Source organism: Stegodyphus dumicola, chromosome X1 (genome assembly GCF_044657685.1).
Source record: "Stegodyphus dumicola isolate Sdum_Otavi_A_Nest chromosome X1, ASM4465768v1".
Classification (NCBI taxonomy): domain Eukaryota; kingdom Metazoa; phylum Arthropoda; class Arachnida; order Araneae; family Eresidae; genus Stegodyphus; species Stegodyphus dumicola.
The window spans coordinates 203,503,301-203,528,464 of record NC_140780.1 but is presented as its reverse complement, the minus strand read 5'-3'; the positions used below and the strand labels follow the sequence as shown (position 1 = coordinate 203,528,464).

The 25,164-nt window shown below is 33.2% G+C and overlaps 1 protein-coding gene across 2 annotated transcripts in view; it reads left to right on the top strand.

Annotated features, from left to right (window-relative positions):
• The window catches only part of LOC118200328 (uncharacterized), a 727,671-nt gene that overhangs the window by 569,720 nt on the left and 132,787 nt on the right, over positions 1-25,164 (top strand). For both annotated transcript variants that reach the window (XM_085808107.1, XM_085808106.1), the window contains exon 3: positions 19,364-19,499. In XM_085808107.1, the coding sequence (XP_085664233.1) occupies positions 19,364-19,499 (136 nt within the window). The remainder of the gene's footprint in view (positions 1-19,363; positions 19,500-25,164) is intronic.

Genomic DNA, 25,164 nt, shown 5'->3' with positions numbered 1-25,164 from the left:
ATGAATTCATCAAAGCAAGATTAAGCGAAAGCATAATGACAGCGTTCCCAAATGGGAACAGGTTAATAATAGGTTTAAAAAAATCCGTTATAATACTTATGTTTTTCTTTAAACAAAAAATCAAGTAAAATTTTAACTTTAACTGTATTCCTCGGATAAAAGATCAATTATGTACATTATCTAGGATTAAAAATTTTATAAAAATTGTTAATTGAGGTACAATTAAAAAGCGTTTCCTAGTTAATCCTTTTAGTCAATCAGTATGCCAAACCATGCAAAGGACTTATTTATAAATTACTTTTAATGTTTTTATTTAACCTGCTATTTTAATTTTTTACACTGAGCAGACTTATGATAAATACTCTCTAATTAGTTTCTAAAATTTGAGAACTTAACACCTATTATTGCTCAGATTAGAAACATAATAACAAATTCAACAACATGTATAACATGTATTAGAACAATATTTTTTTATTTCTAATGGCAAATTACAAGGACAACTGTAGACAGAACAAGCAAAGATGAGAGTCCACAGTATTATCTATCAATTTTTTTGTGTCCGGACTCCCAATATCTCTCCCAAAGTGATCCAACATTAAGTACAAGGCAACCACTCAGATTTCAGACACCCATTTCATCATGAAGGTTGCACAATTTACCAACTGGGGGCGGGATAATGCTCATTCGATGTAGATGTTTTAAAAGACAATCATGGCCAGTAATAAGACGAAAAATAGCAACAGATTTCTTTTTGGGCCATAAAAGGAGTGTCAAAATTCTGTTAATCCATACTTTATGACTGCTCCTTTCGGTAATGTCTTTCTAAAAAGCTTCTCTGTAGAAATTTTTTATTACTCTTTTAGGAGCGTAAAAAGGAATATGGTTGCCAGTTATTTGGAAAATACTGACCTCCTTCCTTTGCCAATAAATATGCTTTATCACTTCCATGAAGGCCGCAGTGTGATGGTATCCATGAAGGCCGCACTGTATGGCAACTTATTTGCCCACCTAAGCTGTTTAGAAACAGGTGGCATTTTAAAAGACATTGGTGACTGAAAAGAAGAAATGGCAGAAGGGCAGCTTTAGTCTCAGAGTATGAAAAATGTTCAAGTTGACACTCGAGATGGGATAAGGCTATGCGTATGGCCGTAATCTCAGCATCAAAAGCAGTCCTATTCCTTCCAACAGGATTATAAAATTAGAAAAACTTGCAAAATATGCCAGTGCCTGTATTAATATGTCAGCCAACTCAAAGCCACCCGTAAACACATGTAGCCGTTCATTTTCAGAATATAAAGCGTTAATGGTTTTCAAAGATATAGATTTTAAAACTTGGTCATTTTTCTCTTTTTGAGGAAGAACAATATACATTGCTGAAAAGCTACATATTTCCCATTATGCCACTGAGTAGTCTACAGAATGTGCAGTTTAATAACAATAAGTATAAAGCTTTCCTTTAGCAAGGTTATTCAAAGCCTTATAGTATATTTTAACCATTTTCTGTTCCTTTTCCATTTTCTACAGATGCCCCATACAGTAAATAAATTTCTTTATCCTTGATAACCATTTTTTGTTTTCCTACTAATAAACTGCCTTTGACGTTTTGTCAACAGAAGCTGCACGCAGTTTAATTTTCAAAAATACTATGAACCTAATAGAGCAAAGAATGAAAACTTTTCAGAGTACAAACTCAGTATCCGAAACTCGATTAAAACTTACGTATAAATAGTGGTTCGAAATTGTCTGGTTGTGCAAAAATTGGCAACGAATTTAAAATCGATCTCAACTAATATTTAACCTTTTTCTCTAACCATGATATCATGAATAAAAATACAAAAAAGTTTGAAGACAAATAATACTTTAAAAAATCATTAATTAAATATAATTGCGGTGTTTTAAAATATATTTTGCGTTATTTCGTGAAGAATTGTTTAATTTTCTAGAAAATCATGAATATTGAAATTGTGTTTAATCAAAGGTTTTCTTAAATTTGCTTTTTCATTTACTACTGGAATTGAAAGCATTTGTGAAAGAGCCATCAGAGCACTTGACTAAGGTCTTTTTCGTCAAATTTTCAGGTTTCCTTGAATAAAAGGAGCCTGTGTAGTTTCAAAAACAATGATGCAAGATATTTTCTCCCCCTCCCTTAAGCGTGCCTTCATAGTGAAGCACCATTTGGTACTTCCAAGCAGATTAGTCTGGTGATTCTTAGCCCGCAAAATCGGTTCAATAAAGACACTTCCATATGGGAATAAATCAACACACAAACTAAAACTATATACAACATTTATTTACAAAATTAGCTGTTTTAAATTACTCTCAAAACGAGAGTTCATAATCGGAAAATCAAGTATTCACTTCAGCCTGCCTAATGGTCAACTCGGCAGTCACAATACATGGTGTTACAATACATGGAAGCACATCCGGCTAGAAATAGGAAAGCCTGGAGTTCGAATCCCAGCGAAAGCGCTGCTGATTTTCTCTCGGTTTTCACTCCAGACTCTGCAAGTGCAGTCCGAACGTTCAACCCAAAAATCTTATATGTCAAAACATATTTCATCTCATATTTTTGTTCAATATATGCTAATTAAAAATAACTGTTGCTTACAGATGAGAGTAAAATGCAAAAGATTTTAGTAAAAGAAATGTTTTTTTCATCAGCACGCTCAAGACATAAAAGGTAAGAAAATCATCAAACTGTTTAACTACTTGTTGACAATCACTTTTTTTCCACATTCTTTGCACTCAAAAATAAAAATGATTTAATTTTGCAAAAAGCATCGCATAAGCCTCTGTCTAGTGAGTTTTAATAGATTTTCAACTAGTTGGAATATTTGTTATAACCCAAGTTATATATAAATTTTGCTCAAATAAAAATTACAGCTTTAAAGCTTCGTTCGTTTCAGAAGCTGCTTTATCTCATTATCGCGTTTAATAGCACAAACTAAGGGAGAGAACGACATGTCCGAACTACTCGTATAAGCTAATGTTATCACGGGCGATGTAAATTTACCGAAATGAAACAAATATTTTTATTTACTACGAGAGCATTTTTACTGATACGGACTGATATTAAAATAAATGTTTAATGGTATATTTATGTGATAATTCTGTGATCAATATTTTTAAGATTAAATATCTTGCAATATATGCATGCTTTCCGAATATATCTTGGATTAAATTTAATTTAATGATGTTTGATAAAAGCATTTCAAATAACTGGAGAATAATTGCTATTTCCAAATTTTGTGCAATCCTACTGCTTTTTAATCTAAGAAATCCAACCATAGTATAAAGCTTAGCATCCCTTCTAGAAAGATTATGGTAAAAAGTATTACTTCATTGACCTGTCCATTCTGTCACAAATAGTACTCATCTTAAAATGTGGAAAAATACATCACCAAAAGTCGATTTAATGATTAATATATAAATAAGTAGTATTATCATATAGAGGACTTATTAAGTATGTATAGTGACTGTTAAAATAGTGTTAAATAATCATTATTAAGTACAGTATACTTTATTAAATTCCACAGTGTATGTTTGTACTTCCCAGTGGCTTGACACGTTTAATTCTAAATACAGACTCACATGTATAATTGAGAAAAAATCTTTAGTATTTTCCTGATTCTTTTGATTTTTAATGCAGTACTTGCAGCGCCTTATCAACAACAGAAAATGCAATTTTCAACAGTAACGTCTTTTCACATATCAAATACTTTTTCACAAGTTGTGAAGTCGAAAATAACTTAATCTCTTTAAGTACCGCATCATTTGTATCTGCTCTCAGGTAATCATAAGCTTCTACTTCAGGTTAAGGCTAAAAAATTTCAGTTTGTCATTTTAATAATGTGTCTTTGAGGAAATATTGTTCTATCCGGCTATCTCGATAGCTTTAAAATCATCAGCTTTTTTTCCTTGTGCATTTTCTTGCACTAGAATTTAATAACAAATTCCATTTTGCTAAAGCAATATCTAATTGTCTAGGTCTCAGCTCTATAAGAAAGCTCCACAGTTTCTAAAATATAAATTTTTACCTTGCTATATATCATATCCACAAAATGCCAAAGTTAACAAAAATTTCTGCCTTGGAAGTTTTCAGTAACAAGTGTGACAAGATCTGAAAGCTTGCTGGTCATTGGCAGTTCGTTTGTACATTTTCCAGGAAGAAATACCATTTTCATGTTTTGATGTAACTAGGATCTGCTTGAGGAATGTCTGTTAGAAACAGCATTTTCAATTCTTCTTTTCTAGACAGAAATTTGAAAAGGTGGTTGAGACCAGGTCAGTGACACCACGTGATAAATTGTTAGAGCGAATCTCTTTAAACTGAACAAAAACAAGATTTAAGTTTCAGCAAAAAAGACCCAAAAATAAGTAATTATAAAAAAGGAATAATACCCTAGAAGTTAAAGAGAAACTTAAAGCACTCAAACATCATCTAGCGGTTTATTTGATTAAGAAGCAATCAATCATTGATAATCAAAAAACAATAATTAATTAAGTATTAATATTTAAAGTGTTATAAAAACTTAAATTCTTTCTTAGAAAATACTTCTTAATTAAGAAACATAAATTTAAAGTAATATTCAGATAATATGAAACGTAACAAAGAAACTATACAAGTATACCCAACATACTTTTAGACATGTTTTGAAATTTTCGGATAAGTAATTTTCGAAATTTTTTAAAATATTGTTACTCAGATATTTACTTTTAGAGAAATCGCAACTTAAGACGTCTGTGCTTCTTTAAGTATGAATAAAATATATGCTTTTACCTAAAAACGAACTTAAATGTTATATATAAATCTAAATTTCTTCTAGCCATATATGGCAAAGAAATATGATTGTACAAATGGACTAAACGAAGATACTTAGAATAATTAGTATGTTATAATAATAATCTAGTGTTTTCGGATGATTTTACTTTGATTAAATTAAATTACGATGGGTATATTTCTTTATGGTGTTGAACACTTGGTGTTTATCAGTAACGTATACTCTTGCTAATTATTTTTCGCTCCTTAAGAGGACAAGAATCAGTTTTTATCGAGTTTCATGTGAATTATTTCTATTGCTTTTACAAAAAGTTACTTTATTGCTCCATCTTTTCGAACCTAATCTTGGAAGCGGTGTGTCACCTCTTATCTGAACAACGTGATAATTTCTTAAATAAAATATTAACTCAGTAGAAGTAGGCGGTGTCGCGCTTGTCAACTCCACTCTCGCTTTTCTTAAAAGCCAGTTTGTTGAATCGTTGTTGAAACTAATCTGTTCTTTCTTTGTTCTCAAGGCTTTTCAGATCATTCTGCTTTGCCAGACGATTTTGAATGGAGATAAAATCTCAGTAATAAAAGGAAGATGAAGATTTCCAGAACATTTTCGAAGAGCTTTCATTATATTTTGAGGTTTAAAAATAAGAACTTGTTTCAGAATTGCGTCAAATCAGTTCAGTTATTTATCACTTATCAGCAATTCAGTGTACGAAAGCTTATTAAATGGAACGTTTAAATTGTGAATCTAGAGGCACTTGTAATTTTCAAACTTTTATTTAAATAGAAAATTAAATAAAGAATTGTTTTCTCGAAACCGATGGTCTTAAGAAAAGCTCTCAAAGCAATTTTCATTTTTGTATAAACAAGGTATATTTAATTCATTGCGTACTGAAGTTTGTTTAGTATGCTATAAAAAAAAAGGTTTCTTTATTGTGATTTATCTAAATTTATTTGAAAAAATTTGATGTGGACGCCATTTGACTTCCTTGTACGGCCTATTAAATTATATACATTTTTGTTGCATTTTATTTAAACTTGTTTCCTCCAACTTAATTAGAGATGCATTTCTCATTCAATTAATTCGGTTCTCACTTCGCGGCAAGGCAAAAATACATAAAAACTCAAAATATCTTCACTAAAAATTGTAAAACACAGAAAAACATGAAACATCAAATTCAGTTAAAAAATTTTGTTTAAATGTTTACAGTTTAAATTAGAGTTTCTAAGCCAAAACAAGCAAGTTGGCCAGCATGCAAGAAGGCAAAGTTTTCGTTGCATAAAACGGAAAGTTTACTTTAGTCTTACTCGGCAAAAAGACGCTGAAAATGCAGAAACTGCGTTAATTTACTTTTCTATTAAGAATTTCAAAAGTAAACAAATGACTTCGTTAGGCTTAGTAGTATTTAAACAACTTTTAAATTATTGATAATTCTACAGGTACTGCATGCAGACTAACTAAAGGCACAAAAACCTTAACCGGAACCTAAATACAACATAATTAATCACTTTTAAAGTAAAAAATGCAAAATTTACCAACATATAAGAATAAAAAACTGAGCTCACCGAGCCGGATAACAGAGTGGTTGTATACAGATGTAAATTTATATGTTTTTGGTGCGGCCGATTGCAACCAAAAAGGAAGGTGCACAACTACATGTTGTAACAGTTCCATATGCAAAATTTCAACGTTCTGAAACTACTCGTTTTTTGAGCTCTGGGAGATACTTACATACGTAAGTACGGATGTCACGAAACATATCTCTTCTAAATACATTTTAAATGCACTTTTAAATCTGTTTTGGGATAAAGAGTCCTTTATTCTGTCCTTACATGCAAGTGTTACTGAAAAGCATCGTTGAAATGGATTCGAGACCTGTCAAAATGATTTTCATTGAAATATTATACTCTGAATTTTCTCAATTGCAATACTTCCTTTTCGTACAAGGGGATTTTAAAAGCTTAAAAAATTGAAAGCACTTCCACTATATATAAAGTATTATATGTAACGTATATTTCATACATTCAGAATAACGTTTATAAGAACAAAATAAAAAGAATGGTACACACACACACACATATATATATATATATACATGGTGATTCTAAATTACTTTTACAAATTAAGAGAAGTAATAGTACTCATCCAGATGAGCAATAATTACCATAGAAAATAGGGTCACATGCCACTATGAGAGGCAGAAAAGAAGAATATTAGAATTCCAATCTAAACTTACAAGTGTTGGGAGAGTGAATGAACGAGACCAAATGTTGCACATTCAGTTTAGTGACAAACTCACAGAAAGTGCACAAAACGGATAAAATCGAAAATTTAGCGTTCGAGTGTTAATTAGAGCTGAGACTTTGATGGCTAACACTCAAATGCACATCTTTGGTTGGCAAGGTCTCAACCTCACAAACGATTGCAACAAGTTAATTATGTAATCAAGGGCTGAATATTATCAACTAACTCCAACGTCCGCTACATGCAGAGATTAGCATGAAAAGCTCATGCTGCGTTCCGGCTGTCAGAACTTCGTGTCCCATAGAAGGGCGCTTCAAGTAGAATGAGCGCAGCAGAGTAATTCCAGGAAGACAGGCTAGAAGATGGCTGCTACCTTGATACTGTATAGTAAGGTAATTTTCCCCTCTAATAGATAATTTGCTCCTAATAATTTAGATAGCCCTTCTTTTCTGCCTCTTTGGAATGCGACCCTATGTTCTATGGTAATTATTGCTCATCTGGATGAGTACTATCACCCCTCTTAATTTGTAAAAACAATTTGGAATCACCCTGTATATACATTTAGTTAGTTATTTAATTCCTATTCTTCTTTTCAAATGCGCATTTAACGTTTCAAATGAAATTTTTCTATTCTGAATTATACAGATAACTGAAATTTCAACTAATGAAATTTAGTTATTAGTAGAAAAGAAGTAAAATAATTAAATTTCTATTGAAAACGGTTAAAGTGAAGTAACGTTCGAGATAAGAAACTTACTTAAGCAAATTTAAAGTTTTAATCGTCTGAAATACAGAAAAACCCTTAAGTTTAATGCAACTTCATATTTCATGTAAATGACGTATGCTAAGATATGTAAACACAGTTATTAATTCGAGTAAAATATATAGTTTAACTTCAATAAACCGAAACTGAAGGGAGTAGAAAGAGTTTGAGTAATTAAATATTCCAAATTTTCAATAAATTAAGTTCCAGTATAGTATGTATTGTGCATGAAATATTATTGCTGTGGTGAATGCTTAAATTTAAAAAAAAAATTCATAAAACAAAATTGCGTTCATTCATCCAAGCTGATCGAATGAATCATTAACTATTAACGTATTCTCAAAACAACTAATTCTTTTTATGCGGTTTCCACTAAATTTTTAACTCAGATGTAAGCCATTATGCTCTCAAAAATCATAACGAAAGATTATTTTAGGGAATAACCTTAAAAAATCGTATAGAGGTTGAGTAGAACTGAGGATGGTTAAACTAATACTATAATCGATTAACGAGGACAACGAATTCTCAGATCAATTAAAATTATTAAATACACTAATCTTCTTTTATTAATTCATGATTATAGCAGCACAATTACTTACAGATGGCAGCATCTTTTATAGTTAAAATAGGACATTTCAATACATCTTTGTAGTTCTGCACTTATGATCATCAACACGCAGTTTGTATGAACCATTTTCGTTTTTAGCTAGAACTATTGCTGACACATAACCTAAATAACCTTTCCCTATCTGATTTAATCATTATTAAAACAGGGATTTATAAGCAAACATTCTTCCATTTGCTTATAAATTTCTTCCTTTTCTATACCATAAATTCTGCGCGGACTTTGATACACAAATATATCACCTATACTTACCTGTAATTTTGTACTTTTGTGTAAAATTGGTTTATAATTGCCCTGTAGATCTAAGCTTCATCGTCTTATTTTGCATCAAGAATATGTGTTTAGCCTCTCAAATGAACTAGATAATTATCTACTAACGGAAACGAATTTCAATGTCTCATTAATTAATTTTCGTTTCACCTTGTTCTACTACATCAATATCAATTCTTGCGATATCATATTATTTTCACTTACATAAATATAAATAAAAGCACAATCTCTCTTAAAAGACCCATTTGATCTGATTTTAATAGGATCTCAGTCAACATCGTATTAGTTTAAAGTCGGGCTTCTTATTCTCTTATATGCTTTTTGAGTAATCGTAGACACTTGAAATATTTACCGTTTTAATGATATCTTACTTTGGATTATGCAGTATAATAATTATTTTCGCTGGTTTCATTCACTTATTTTGCTTATTTTAATGAAAGTTAGAAGCTATATGTTAATATGAATTAAAGTCATAACACTTCTTTCTCTTTTTACATGTTACTACAAAGTCACTCAGACTTTCCAAATGGAAACATCGTTGAAGAGTAGATTTTTAAAAATTCTTTTTAATGGGGTTGCAATTAATTCCTGGCTTTAGAATTCTTTGCTTCTCCTTCTCGTACTTAATTAATTTGTAGATCTTGTGCTTGTCTTTGAGTTCCTTTAAAATTTTACATCCATATAAAATAGCTTTATTGCAATGCTATATCATTTATTCCATTAATTACGTAATGAATATAAATCCTATTACATGTAGTCCTCTTATTATCTAACAATATTCAAATATAATTTAATTTGCTTTCACTTTACGTTTGGTTAATAAACCATGCATTTAAACTGAATTATATTCAAACTCAAATTCGTTCAATTAAATCTTTTAAATTATTCCATGAATTTACATTTGATTCTCTCTGGATAGAGAGTTTAATTCTACCTATTACACACCTTTTAGCAAATAATTATTTCAGTAAATTATTTAATTTTAGTGTTTTAGAAATATCTTCAAAATACCGAAACCATCTATTCTCACAATTGTAAGATGGGATCATTACACTTATTAACCGAACGTGGTTGATAATTTAGAAATATCTGGAATAGGGACAACTGAACTTGGCACTTTTTATCGTTTGGAATTAAATTATTTGAATTATCATCTACTAGTATCTCACCTATTTACGTGAGAAATTTATAAAGTTTTACCTTCCGCCTTTCTGCGTGCCTTCAGGGTGAAACTAAATAGCATGTCCGGCCAGCAATCGGGAGAACCGATGTTCAAATCGGAAAGGCATTGCCCATTTTTCTTGTTTCTGCATCGATATAACCCAATGACTGTACAAATGGCGCCAGAACTAAAGGTGGTAGACGAAAATTCATCACCACCAGGTTTTGGCGACCGCGTCGCCCTCATCCCCAGCCTCCCTTTAAAAAGGAGAGTAAATAATATATTTTATCACTCCTTTCCACGTGTCTTCGTGATCTAACTGGATAGTATGCCGACTAGCAATCGAGAGGTCCGGTGTTCAAATCCCAATGAGGGCATTTTTTCCCTAATATCATTTCTTCCAGTTTCCCGATATCGGAAAAACCTAATAACTCTATAAATGTCATTATCTGAATCATTACTGCTAACGATGTTCTCCTATAAAGTATTTATTTCACATAAGCATGTAAAAATATTTGGCCATTTCTGGTTTTGAACATTTATTAGAAATGCTACCATATTACCAATAGTTACTGTTTTCGTTTAATGAAATGCTTTCCTGAGTAAACTAGATTTTATTCTCATAATAAACATCTTTGGGTTCAAAAACAAATTCAGAGAAATCGCGGAATACGTCTAGATTTTGACAAGACCGTTTATGAAACCGACCGAGAAGACGTTTATGTAAACACCGTATGTAGGAAGTTTTTGCAGCTTTAAATGGATCTTCTAATACTTTGATTTCAGCAGATTTCTTGCTGAAACTCAGAAATGAATTCATCGATCAATGCCTGTGTTATTCAGTAGAGATGAAGGTTGCGTTTCGCTTAAATCTTTACAACGGTGTTTTATTTCAATTTACAGTTTAATCTCGTCTTCAGAATTTCTCTCGAAGCTTAATCCAGGTAATCGAGCCTATGCCCCTATACACTGATGTGCAAAAATTAAGGACGAAGTCGAAAAATTAGCATATCAGCTGAACGAAGAGGCAGAGCGGACAGAAAGACCAATCAGGAGATTAAGTAAGGTGATGTACGGTAGCACATGCGCAGATATGCAGGTAGACGTAATGGTGGAGTGTCTGAGTAGTATAAAGCATGTTGTCGGTGTAAGATCAGTATTTCTGGCAAAGAGATTGCACGCCGTATAGCAGTTAAAATCACACCGAGTTGCTGCCTCAGCGAGAAATGGCGAATAATCAATCTGTTAGATGACATCTGGATGCTTTTACCCGAGGTCGAATCATTGGGAAGTTGAAGGAAGGCCGCAGTGTGACAAGTGTGGCTGCAGAGTTCGGAATTGCTCACAGCATCGTTTCACGACTTTGGAGACAATTTCAAACTACAGGAACAGCTATCCGGGGCTTTAGTAGTGGTCGTCCACGAGGAACCACACCCGCAGATGACAGGTATATTGCCTTACAGGCCAGAAGAAACAGGCAGCAGACAGCGGGAGAAATCGCTAAATACACGACACAGGCGACTGGACGACCGATATCGCGTTTTACCGTGCCAGAAGACTGCACGGTGGTGGTCTGTTTGCACGACGCCCTGTACGGTGTGTACCTCTAACGCCTGCCCATCGGAGAAGGCGTTCTCTGTGGTGCCGGGAACACCGGAATTGGAGAGACAATGAATGGGGACGAGTACTCTTTACAGATGAGAGCAGATTCAGTCTGAATAGCGATTCTCATTGCATACTCATCTGGAGAGAGCGGGGAAGCCGCAATCATCCCTCGAACATCATTGAAAGGGACAGGTATGAAGGTGGCGGTGTTCTCGTTTGGGGAGGCATCATACTTGGTAGTCGTACAGACCTTCACATCTTCGACGCAGGTTCAGTCAACGGGACCCGTTATTGTAACGAGATTCTTCTTCCATATGTGCGTCTTTTTAGAGGCGCTATGGGTCCTCAGTTCCTTTTCATGGACGACAATGCACCATGTCATCACACAGTAGCTGCCGAACAGCTCTTAGAGAGTGAGGATATTGAACGTATGGATTGGCCGGAACGATCTCCGGATCTCAATCAGATCGAGCATGTATGGGATTTTCTAGGCAGACGCTTGGCAGCTTGTACCTTACCACCAGTAACGATTCCGGAGCTTCGATTGGCGCTGCAAGACGAATGGGCAGCAATGCCTCAACAACTCATTGACACCCTCATTCTCAGCATGGGCTATCAAAGACCGGATGTTTCTTGCTGGACACCCATCACAGGGATGTTTCGGCCTTCAGTGGCATTGCGCTCCATGCTACTTTTCAATAAAGCTTCTTTTTATCCCTCTGATTTCTCTTTTAGTAAGTGTTGCTTACATTACTCATGTCCTTACGTATTAAGGATCTTACGGTATTAAATGTGTTGATTTGGAAAGCTTTTGTACAAAGTTATATTGAAAAAACCGTCTCGTCCTTAATTTTTGCACACCAGTGTAATTTTCATATTCCAGATGTTAATAAAGCTCTATTAGGAGAGCAAGTACTTTTTAATTCGGATGAAATTTATATTACGATACATACAGGATATACAGAGAATTAACGTACTAATAGCTCTTCATATACTTAGCTATCTAAATAACCAATCGATATATATTTACATTTTTGCGTTGCTTAGGAGGCTAACAAACTCAGTCATGATCGTGCTGTTTCCACTTTCTACATTTACATATTTTTTCGCTAAGGCCGAGGAAAAGTTTTTCCTTATGATTATAACTATTAAGATTTTTGGGCATATATTTGGAAACATGATTTCAAATTAGCATCAGCTAGTACTTATAAGAACAGAGATAAAAGAACAAAAGAATTAAATTGATATAATAACTACCAGCAACGCTTATTAGAAATTTTACATGATGAAAAGTAAAACACTTAGACTATGGTTTGTAAGGATTTTCTTCATCGTCACTACGTGTCTTCGAGGGGTAATTGGAAAGCACGTTCAACTACCAATGGAAAGGTTCGGAATTCGAATCCCGGCGAGGGCATAGCTCATTTTTCATGTTTCCTGCTTCAAAAAGGCCTAGATGTTACAGGTCAACAGCTTATTTGCACTCCTACTATAGTCTGAGTACTGTCTGAAACCAAAGGTACACCCAATGCCACAATCCGGCAGCAATAAGATACAATCTCTTTATTTTGCGTTAATAATATTTAATATTTTATTTTGTGTTTTACAATAATATCATTGTAAACACAGCCTAACACACTCATCTCTAATTAATTTCAGCATTTCTTATTAAACGTTACTATACGTATTGAATTAACGAACTGATAAATATAGGAAAGTGTATGATATATTTATTACATAATTCGAATAAAATTGATTTCGATTTGAAACCATTTTGCCTTCAATAAACTCCATGACATTCTCACAAAAAAAAAATGCTTAAACTGTACATATGAGTTTTTTTCCTTCTTTTTGTTATATTTTGTACGACGTAATCGTAGAAAAGTTAAGACGTTATTTGTTAATTTATGAGAAGAGCACATTATTTTAAAGTCCATTTTTAGACATCTGTGCCCAAAACCCCCAGATAAATCTGTTCCCAAAACATTTGCAGAATATTTGTGGTAGTAGACATATACAAGATGTGCTGTAAATGTTGCCATAAACTTCTGGGGGAGGTAGGGCACGCCATAAGGGTTGAGAATGACATAGGAACCCATGCCCGGAAATGTCAGGGGTGAGTGGTAGCAGAGGTAGACGATAAGAAAAGAAACAAGAGTGATTAATTTGAATCATTTATTGGACATGAATACAACTGGTGTACGACAGCTGAAATATTACAACAGATGATCGAATTTTGCACCATCAGACGCCAAACATGCGTGATACCCGACGGACCATTTATTGTCGGACATGTTCAAACACACCAGGAATTGTTTTGATTGTAGCAGCTGCGCAGGCGAGTCTTGCCATGAGATCCATTTCAGACACAACAGGATCGCCATACACGACACTTTTGATACATTCCCCAAAAAAAGAAATCAAGGCTCGATAAATCCGGTGACAAACAAACTGTGCTATGGTTGATGTCTGTCGGAGAAGCTTTCTCTATAAAAGCGTGCAGCGGTTCGTCCATTACCCTCAGCTATTCTATACACTAAGTGCATATCTGCAAGCTCCCGGTTCGTATAGCGTTCCATGCTCTTCGTATGGTACTTAACGCTCGAATGAGACAATCCACACTTTCCACTAGCATTCTCCTAAACAGCACCCCTTGGCGGCATACATTGACGTTTCTGGGAATGGTTGTTATGCAATTCTTAATCCTTATGATGTGCACTATCTTCCCCAGAAGTTTGTCGCAACATTTACGTGACACCCTGCAGAAACAGAAAATATTTGAAATTCGAAATACCATTGTTTTGAAAAATGCATGGCTGATGAAACACAAGATAACAGAAGTGGAGATAATAGAAGTGCTGCATAAACTACATCAAGTGCTCAATATTTTAACCGACATGGAATAAGGAGCTTTCAAACACATGAATCTCTGAGAAGAGTATTCTGTATAACCTGGTGCTAGAATGAATGACAATACTTCATTTTGGCAAGGAAATACTATTTTATGGCACGAAAGGTAAGGATATTCTTCACATCTCTTCTAAGGAAAGAAATATAGTAGTGCGCAATTATGCAGGTCATCTTCTGATAAGTATGATTTTACCAGAATACTTTCAAACCGAATGACATCTTTCCATAAGTGTAAAAAGTTTAAATCCTAGTCAAGCGTGCTGACCACTACACCACGAAGGCATGCTAAGAAGGCGGGAGAAATACCTTATAACAGTAATATATTGACTTTGATTTCAGTCGAGCATTCTTCGGGTTTTAAATAAGAGTACGAATCACTTAATTTAATCACGAAAGAAATGAAGTATCAAGTATGAGGGATTTCGGAAGAAACTCGTAGTCAGAAAAGCGGCTAAACATAATACGGAAGTTTTCTAATATCTTTGGGACTGAAAGTTAATTTTTTGAGAAAATATAGTCACTTTCGAGAAACGATATGATAACTGAAGAGCACAGCAAAATACATGAGCCTTTGGCTAAAAAATACGAAATTATCATCTCTTCACTATATAGCAAATACGCATTGATGAAATAAACTTCTGAAAGCTGTAATGAAGAACTTTCGTACCCTTGCTATTTATCAGGTACTGGATATATCCTGAACTTCGTATTAAAAAAAGGGAAGCAAAAATTATGTTCCATAACGCACAACATTCAGTTAAATATTTATCATGCTTCTAGGTTCGAATAGATGTAAAAACTCCTTTTCGGGTTCATTTATTTATTACATATTAATATTTTGCTGAAATTTAATAATTATTCATATTGCAGAGACATTAGGTAATTTGGAAGCATAAGAGATTGAGAAACTAGCAACTCCTACTCTGGGAATCGAACCGCGGAACTCTCGATTACGAGATCAGCGGGTAGACCACTACATCACGAAGGTTCGCTAGGAAAACGGGAGAAATACCTTATATACTCCCCCTTTTAAAGGGCGACTGAGGTTTCTAGGGGACCCAATAGCACAATGCTGGATAAAGAGATTCATCATTCAACACCCTCTTAGTTCGAGCGCCACTGTAGAGACAATAGGTATTTTGGAAGCAAAAGAGATTGAAAAATGAGCAACGCCTTCGCCAGGAATCGAACCGCGGACCTCTCAATTACGCGCTGAGCGTGCAGACCACTACACCACGAAGGCTCGCTAAGAAGGCGGGAGAAATACTTTATAATACATGGCAGTTTTAATAGTAACATACATTAATCTGGATATAATAAGCAATGTAAAGATATTGTCTACTTCCTCAACTGGATATGATAAGTAATATGAACATGTTATTTACTATATCCGGTTGGCACAGGGAAACGCTGGACTTTATTTATAAAACCATACAAGATGGAATAAAACGGCTAAAGAGGTAGAAGAACATGTACGTTTTCGGTACATTGTTTTCTAGTATATCTGTGTTTAAAAATTGTTTTCTTCCCTTGAAGAATGTAGTGATTACTACATGTTAAATTAAATTATTGTGTTATTAATAATTTACATTATTATGTTAAATTGTTTACAAAACAAAGACTAGTGTTTCTGTCTAGGAACAGAACAAACAAATTTGTTTGCAGAATTGTTTACAAACAAAGAGTAGTTGAATAAAAAAAAGTTGTTTTTTTCGCTTTGATCTGCACATTTCTTGATCAGTATGAAAATTTCCGTATTTATCAGTGACAGCATGGAGTAGGATTTATAAGGCAATTCAAATTCTGTGGATACATCGCTCCCACAGAGCCTCGGCCAAACATCTCAAAAGAGCAGTTTTTAAGGGTAATGTCTCATTTTTTCGGACTACTTTATATCTCATCGTCGAGTAATTTAAATATTACGTGAAAGTACGAATGAAACAATAGGTACAAATTGTAGAGATATTAGGTCATTTCGAAGTAGGAGACATGGAAAATCAGCAGTGCCCTCGTCGGAACTCGAACCTCGGACCTGTCGAATACGCCTCGAGTGTGCTGACCACTACACTACCAAGGCATGCTAAGAAGGCGAGATAAATACTTTATATACTCCCCCTTTTAAAGGGCGAACGAGGATTAAGGAACCCAGTGGCCAGATCCTGGTGGTGGAGAATCATCATCCATCATCGTTTTTAGTTCGGGCGCCACTGTAGAGGCTTTAGGTCATTTCGAAGCAAGAGACATGAAGAATGACCAATGCCCTCTCCGGGACTCGAAACTCGGACCTCTCGAATACGCGCCGAGTGATCTGACCCCTACACCACGAAGATATGCTAAGAAGGCGGAAAAATACCTTATAAAATAAGGTTCATTTCGTTGTTATGCAATGGTTCTTAGTGAAGATGCAGACAGTCATATAAACATATCTAATTTTCCTTAGTAGGTGAGAGATAAGTTTTTAATGATTTACTATAAAATAGCTGGAGAGAAAAAGCTGCATATCCATATTTTTTATTAAAGATAAAATTGATTTAAGATGCTCCTTCTCACTCATGTAGCTTGGTTTGGTTTATTTTGATTATGGGAAGCAAGCAAGAGCTATCTGCCTAAGGAAAGAGTTGCTTTCGAGTAGCGATTTTTTAAGGGAAAAATGGCTCGTATGTACGTGAACAGGGGAAAAACCAGGAAAACGCCATGTAAGCAGTCTGTTTGGCTGGAATCGAACCCAGGTCGAACTAAAGACGTTTAGCTGTTTCATTGCCGGCCGCTGGTGGTCTCACTCATGTGACGGAAACTCTTGTTAACTAGTTTTATTATTTTTGAGAGGAAGGATTATAAAAAAATCTCAGAAACATTTTATTACAAGTAATTTAACTTCTGCTGCAAGGAATAGCGTACATTTAATGTTATAACCAATATTTCTATCTGAATTTATATTAGCTAATTTATTCCTTGCTGTAATCTTCCTATTTTATTTTTATATGAAACTTTTAGTCAAAGGAAACAATAAATTATACTCAGGCTATCTATATCTCAAAATGTATTAAAGTTTTCTACTGGGAGCTTTCGCTTAAATCTTTAGTTCAACATTTCTTAAGGTTTAACTTGCTAATAAATTCCCAGATTTGGTTGAAGATGCATTTGGGAACTTGCAACTAAACTAAGATTTTGAATAAACGTCGATTATAAAAATGCGTATACGGCATAGATATTCCTACTTTGTGTCAGAATTATGGTATTGTAATAACGCATATATTATCATAAAATTGTTAGATTCCTTCATTAAGTTTAATGCATGCAAATGGAAGACAACTTCCCATTACCGCCGATAAATCAATATGCAGTATAATATCTAGCTATACCATTTCAAAATAATCATATTTTAAACTTTTATTTTTAATGCAAATTATTATATATTGAAACATTTATATCCTACATGTCCTCACATTTTAATCCCAAAGTCAAAGAAATAATTTTCCGGAAACTTCTTAGAATTTCTGAGTAAAATATATTTATTTCAAATATTCTTGTTTGCAACACTACCTGTTAAACGATGTTCACAAATACTGTGCATGAAGAAGAGATAACAATTTATAAATAAGACGTTAGTGACAGATAAGAAACTAATGATTTCTGTTCAGTCGAAACACGGGTTTATGATTTTGGTTGTTATTCAACATAATTCATCAAATCTAGAATATATGACATTAATGTACGGAACAATTTCCTTTCACAAATGCGGAATTCAGTAGTTAAGAATTCTTGAAATCACGATTTAATTAGTTACGAATGCATACCTTGTAATATTTGCTTTAAAGGAAATCAGATTTGTAACGAGAAAACAAGCTAATTTTATTTCTGACATTACTCATTTATGCCTAACGAGCGCCAGTAAGAAGTGAATTGCAGACAAATGAACTACAGCTAAGAAAATTGTTTACATCCGATCTATTTTTGGTATTTAAATCTAACATTTATTTATTTGATAGAGTTTTCATATCTGAATTCAAATATGCAAACAAACTTTGTATGAAATGTGATCCCGATGTAAAAGCGATTTAAAATACAGCGCTTCTAACTTTAAGGAGAGTCACGATTTATTTTCCAGAATTTTAAGGCAATAATGAAGATTTGTGGCATAATGAATTTCGTTCCGTATAACGCTTGTAATGTCAATAGGATTATGTTTAATGTTCTAGTTTACATACATTTGTTTATGTTTTAAAATTTTTCATCAAACTTTCTTCGCTAGACACAAATTAATTTTCAAAGAGGCAAACTCCTTTAATATGCTTTCTAAATAGGCCGTACAAGTGTCAGTGGAGAAAAATGACGAGGCACAAGCTATGAAGAAGAAATTTTCAGCGGGGGTTACAAAATGGTATAAAAGCACCACCTTTAGGAGCTTTTCGCTCCTAAAGGTGTGGTATGACAAAATCTTTTGGTCTCCCTGACCACAGCGGATCACTAACGCGCTCATAAAACTGATGATAATAACGTATATTTCTTATTTTTTAATCTTTATTGGGATTTTTCTAATTACATAGATATGCATGTTTGCTTTATCGATATCAGTTTATATTTTATTCTTATTTCAGGTTGGTATATTTCTGGGAACAAAATTCTGTTTTCTCTTAATGTACTCTTATGTAATATTAATAAATGTGTTTATTTCTTAAGAAGAATGTATAATACAATTCGGTTTCAGTTAAGGAATGAACAGTTTCGGATTGCGCTTCAGTTTTACTGTTTTTCGTTTATTACTTTAAAGCAATGATTGATTCCAAATAACTAATCGTGCTCTACTAATGTCATGTTCTATGAAAATCTGGAAGGCAAAAAATAGGAAAAAGATATGGCGTACTTAAGTAAAATTTGTAATACTATAACTTCGAATATTGCTAATGTACTTTTATATAAATTATTTGTCAATATGAAATTTCATTTAAATCTTTTTTCTGAAATCGTGTAAAATCCTATGATATGCATATTTTATTTTTCTATTACAGCTCCCTAGGTCAAATGCTACACACGTTTATCTGTACAAAACGGATCTGAATACGGAAGGAACGTATGGTTGTGAAGTTTCTACGGAAGCACCGTCATTTCGCACCGTGAAAGCTGACAAAGAATTAAGAATCTACGGTAAGATTTAATTTTTATTGAAATTATCGTTCATAATTATTCACTTTTTGAGCTGAACTGGCAAGATGATCTCCACACCAAAATGATATTTTAAGCAAAAGGATTGCTTTTATTTCATGGAAAAGATTTTTTATTTGAGCACCTAGAGATATCCTTTTCTCTTTTACTTAAAATAGAAAATCTTATTCTACCAAAATAAAGTTCTTAGAATTCAAATAATAGTAACTCCTCCTCTGCTTGAACCAATCTCTCTTACGTTTTTCTAGAAGCCGATTTAGCTACCTCCATGTGCACCCCTTCTAATTTAATTTAACTTGTCATTTTCCATTTTGGTTCATTTGAAAAATGGCTATTTAATTCATCACAGTGTTTAATTCTTTCACCCTTCGTAATATAAATGGAGCATTTACACTGAGTAATACTATGATATATATCTAATGAATGAGTTTTCCAAAGCGCATACCGACAATTAAATTTTTGAAAATTTTATAACACTTTTAATTGTATACTCTTTAACTTGATTCTTTTCATGTAACTTTCGGTAGCCCTAAGCTAGCTATCGGTAAATTGATAGTAGTGTTAGGTGTAAATAAAAATTTCAATAATAATTAAATAAATGTTACTCCAGAGTATCAGTAGTGTCCACTATTATTTTATAGCCATAACCATAACTACCATATTATCTTGATTTTATAGTTATAGGATTTCAATAAATGAAACAATTATTTTATTTTTTGGTGATTATTCTGTATTTTAATGTAAATAAAAACTAATGAAAATATAATGTTTTGCAAAATTTATATTGTGAACTTGCTGTTTTGAATTTTGTTATGAGAAGTCCAATAGTCAGAACGGCAAAATTAAATAAATCAAACCTAAAAATATTATTGATATTTTAATATGATTTTATTAATAAGGACTCAATGGTTAAGGATCTATGTTCTTAGTAAATTTATGAAACTGCCTTTCTTCAATTCAGTGTTCAATATCAGGTGTATATCTAGTTTCTTTCAGCATTACACAGACTTCTGAAGGCACAAGGGTTAGGTAACTTCCCTGTAGATGGAAAAGTAGTTTTTATGTGAGAGAAAATGTATTCATACCTCTAAGTTGGTCTAATAGCTGAAAACAGAACAAGTGCAGCTCCCTTGAGACAGTAAATTCGATTGCTTGTTGAGATCTGAATATATGCTACTTAAAATAATCTTCAAATTTTACTGATTCCAGTTCTCACATCTCCTGCAGTTCCTAACAAATTCCGTTTTAACAGAAATGCTTCTAAACGATTTGCATGCATGTAATTAAACAAAATTAAGGTTTTTATGAGTTCATATTTGCATTAACTCTGCAAGCCTGTGAATATCGTTCCATGCGCCAAGCTTGCAACACGCGCATTAGGTTGCTACGCCTGGCTGAATGGAGTTGCGTTATGTTGAACCTCAGTTACCTAAGGTGTGACGTCTACCTGTATTTCTACTTACCGAGCAAGGATACTAGCCTTTCGGAAAAGGCTGCATTTGCATTTACATGCAAACATGCTTTTGTAATTTCTTGGTGTTTTAACGGCTTTAAAACTGGATAAAGACGCAATATTAAACTGTCTTCGATTTAAAACATCTAAGGATGTGTTTTTCCTTATATTTAAATTCTATATTGTCATATTTCTCTTTCAATTAGATTTTAATGGTTATTTTCATGGCACTCCACTCTTCGGTCAGTTTTCTTCAAGTTGTCTTCGAGATAATAGATTGTAATCTAAAATTCATAGCTTATTTTTTTTTAAATTTATTTAATGCAAAGCACATGATAACTCCTGCCCAATTTCCCTTCAAAATATGAGTGAAATTATCCCAGGGAATGGATTCAAAGTGTATCCTATCCTCTTTCGATAGAATGTGTGTGTGTGTGTGTGATTATGGCAAAGCCTCGAGGGCTATCTGCCTAAGAGGAGGGATGCCTTCGTGGAGGACTTTCTAAGGGAAACTGACTCGTATACACGTTACACATGGGGAAAACCACGAAAACGCCCATGCAGCCAGCCCGTTCGCGGGATTCGAACCTCGGACCGAACTACCAGTGTTCAGCGACTTTACCGCTCGGCCGCTGGTGGGCCCTCTTTCGACAGAAAGAGCTTTCGAATTTAAGATTGGGGTAATTGTAACAACCTCTCAAACGTACCTTTGTATTTTGTACTTTTATCCTGTCCTTTAAAGTATAAAAAATTAAAAATAGAAAATATATCGCATTAGCTACATAAATATGTATAGCTATATTAAATGTATATTTGAACATAAATTTTTATTTTAATGTGACTATAAATTTTTATTTTAATGTGACTATAAATTTTTAATCTAAGTTTTTTTTTATTTCCAGTAAAAGCTATTTCATTTTCTATTTAATTATCATCCTAGTGTCAAGAAATAATTTCAATAAGTAAATAAAATGCAACAAAAATCATTTTAAGATTGTCAATTGTTTTGAATAGTTAAAATCGTATTCGTAGTTTCTATTTTATATAATACATTTCGTAATTTTTGGCTGATTATTTCATATTTCTTTGTGTACGTTTCGTATTCTGGTGTCTTTTCTCAGCAAGTAACCGTCCTTTGGAAGAACGCTCATATAATATAACTTTTCTTAAGTTTGCATAGGGAAATTGTGCAACAGAAAAATATTTATTTTCATGTTCTCAGTTTAACAGAACTTTAATGCTGATGATTAAAAAATATTCTTAGACAAACAACATCCGTGCTTGTATATTCAAGCAATATGCAAAACGATGTTGCAACTACATACCTTACAAGCATTAGTTACTAATTCAGAAGTCAAACAACAAAAATCAGCGTTATACCTACAAAATTTTCACAGGACTAGTTTCGATGGTTTTACCGAACCATCATCTTCAGCTGCAAAACCGCAAAAAAATTTTTTTGCGGTTTTGCAGCTGAAGATGATGGTTTTTTGCGGTTTTGCAGCTGAAGATGATGGTTCGGTAAAACCATCGAAACTAGTCCTGTGAAAATTTTGTAGGTATAACGCTGATTTTTGTTGTTTGACTTCTGAATTAGTATTTATTCGGCGTGTTATTGTGTCTTAAGCATTAGTTAATTACCTTTCAGACCTTCCCTTTTCACAAGATAACAGTAACTTGAAGATAATTCTACCCTGTTTTTAATTTTATTGCTTTGAATTTAATCCTCTTTAGAACTGTGACTCTGTGATTCCTTGTAAACAGAGATTTTGGCCATACAAATCAGTTTTAATATCACGGTTGCTGAAATAATATGAGAAAACAAGTAACATTTAAAAAAAGACTGCTTTTGCTTGGTTAATATTGAACAAAACTGTGTTTTGTTTTCTCTTATAATTTTGAAGCGTTTTCATCAATGTTTTCCGATATTGTGATACATAATTTTTCAAAGCTTGGAAACCTTTAAAAAATAACGTACATGAAACGCAATTCTAAAAGTCTTAGAACTGCATAATCGAAATTAGATTGAATATTTTTCAAACTTCTTTAACACGCAAATGCTTAGTATAAACTAGCACCAAATAGGCACACGCATTAAAAGGTTGTTTAAAACCATACACAAAAATACTTTTCGTTAACTTTTGCATGCGAAACTCAAATGCATATAATAATCACTTTTCTAGTTCTAGGTGTGATATTTTACTTTTTAAACTGCTATTTTGAGATTCATTACAGAAATAAATTTAAAAAATGTTATAATATTCATCGGAGTATTATCTCATAGTTTATCTTAACTAAATGAAAATTAAATTTTGAGAAATGAAAATACTTGTCAAAAAGGAATGTGAAAGGATGTTTGTTAAAATTTAAAGTAATTTAAAGAAAGAAAATACTTGAAAACCATATGCCGATGAATTATGTTTTTGTTATATGCAAGTATACCTGTTTAACTCCAGATTATAACAATTACGTTTGCTTAAAGGTTGGCCTTAAACACAAGATTTTCCTTGTCATCATCTCAAGGAGGCCCACCAGCGGCCGAGTGGTAAAGTCGCTGAACACTGGTAGTTCGGTCCGAGGTTCGAATCCCTCGAACGGGATGACTGCATGGGCGTTTTCGTGGTTTTCCCCATGTGTAACGTGTATACGAGCCAGTTTCCCTTAGAAAGTCCTCCACGAAGGCATCCCTCCCTTTAGGCAGATAGCCCTAGTGTGCTTTGCCATAATTAAATACACCACCACACCACGCCACATCATCTCAAGAGCTCTTGTTCTTTTGGTTATCCAGAGAAGGAAACCTAACGAAGAGACTAATCTTTCTTTGTAACTTTGATCTTTTCATCCTCCGACTAAATATGTCCTTTATCATGATCAACCTTCCTTTAGCCGTGCTGCTCCTCGGCCTGTTATGAGTATGGTAGAGGTAATCTCTTAATCATTTGTAATTTCCACTATAACTGTGCCACGACAACAGCCTTTGTTATGGTTAGGACTTAAATCAGCCAGCTTTTAGCTGTGGATAACTTTTACTTCTAGAGATATAATGCATAACTGTGATTTGACTGGATGTGTTCATTGAAAATTAAAAACTGCTGTCTGTCTAGAAATAATTGCTTTCAAAAATGTATTATCAAGCCGCTTAATGTTTAAAAGAAATGTATTTTTAACATATTTTAAGAATGCTAGGCACTATATGAACTAAACTGGGTAATTAAATTAAGCTGTCCAGACTTAGAAAAAGAGAAGCATATATATCCTGCTTTTTTTAATTATTAATATTCAAACGAATTATATAGATATTTCATGCTCAGGTCAATCATTAAGACTGAACTCCTTTTTCCGAATTATGTATTTGAACTTCGCTTTGTGTGCTAACACATATTTTTTATGATGTTCTAAAATCCAACTGGTCAGTTGTTAATTCGAATTTTTATATCCAAGTGAAAAGCTAGATAAAATAGTAATATGTATCCTTAAAGATAATTTAGAGTATGTAATTAGTACTTCATGAGAATCCGACATTAATTCACTTCGATTTTCGAATGCATTTTGGTGCTGTAATTTTCGACTTTTTATAGTTTCTAAAGTCTCCCGTTGATGTTGTAAAAGGTACTTTTTTATTTTGTAAGCACCTGGCGCCTTAAGATCTCTGAAATGCGACTAAAATTAATAAAAACAATATATTGTTTACCCAGAAAAAAGTTTAAAGTTTGCAAAAACTAAAAAAGGATAAATCTACAAATGTTATTTAGTTTGGAAGCGAACGGAATTAGGAACAATTCAGTGCAATTTTCACTTTCGCAGAAAACAAAAGAAATATAGATATGGATGAATATATGAAATGTAATATAGAAATATGAAGTAAAAATTAAAAGCACTAAGCTGTATACCTGTCATATTAAAAACAACTTGGCCTTTTTGTCAGAAAATTGCAAAAGTCAGGGGAAACTTAAATGCTTAGTCTCTGAGGAGACATAAATTTGAAATTTGGATCATTATGCAATGAATCAAATTTCTGTCCGAAATTAGAATCTTTTAAGCATAAATAATTTAATAACTGAAAAATAATTTAAGTAATATTGATCGACGCACTTAAATATACAAGCTAACTAAGATCAATGGAAGTCCCCAAATTCATTTTTCACCAGTGATTTTAATAATAAACTCTAGTCTTCAAGTTTTATTCATGTGTAT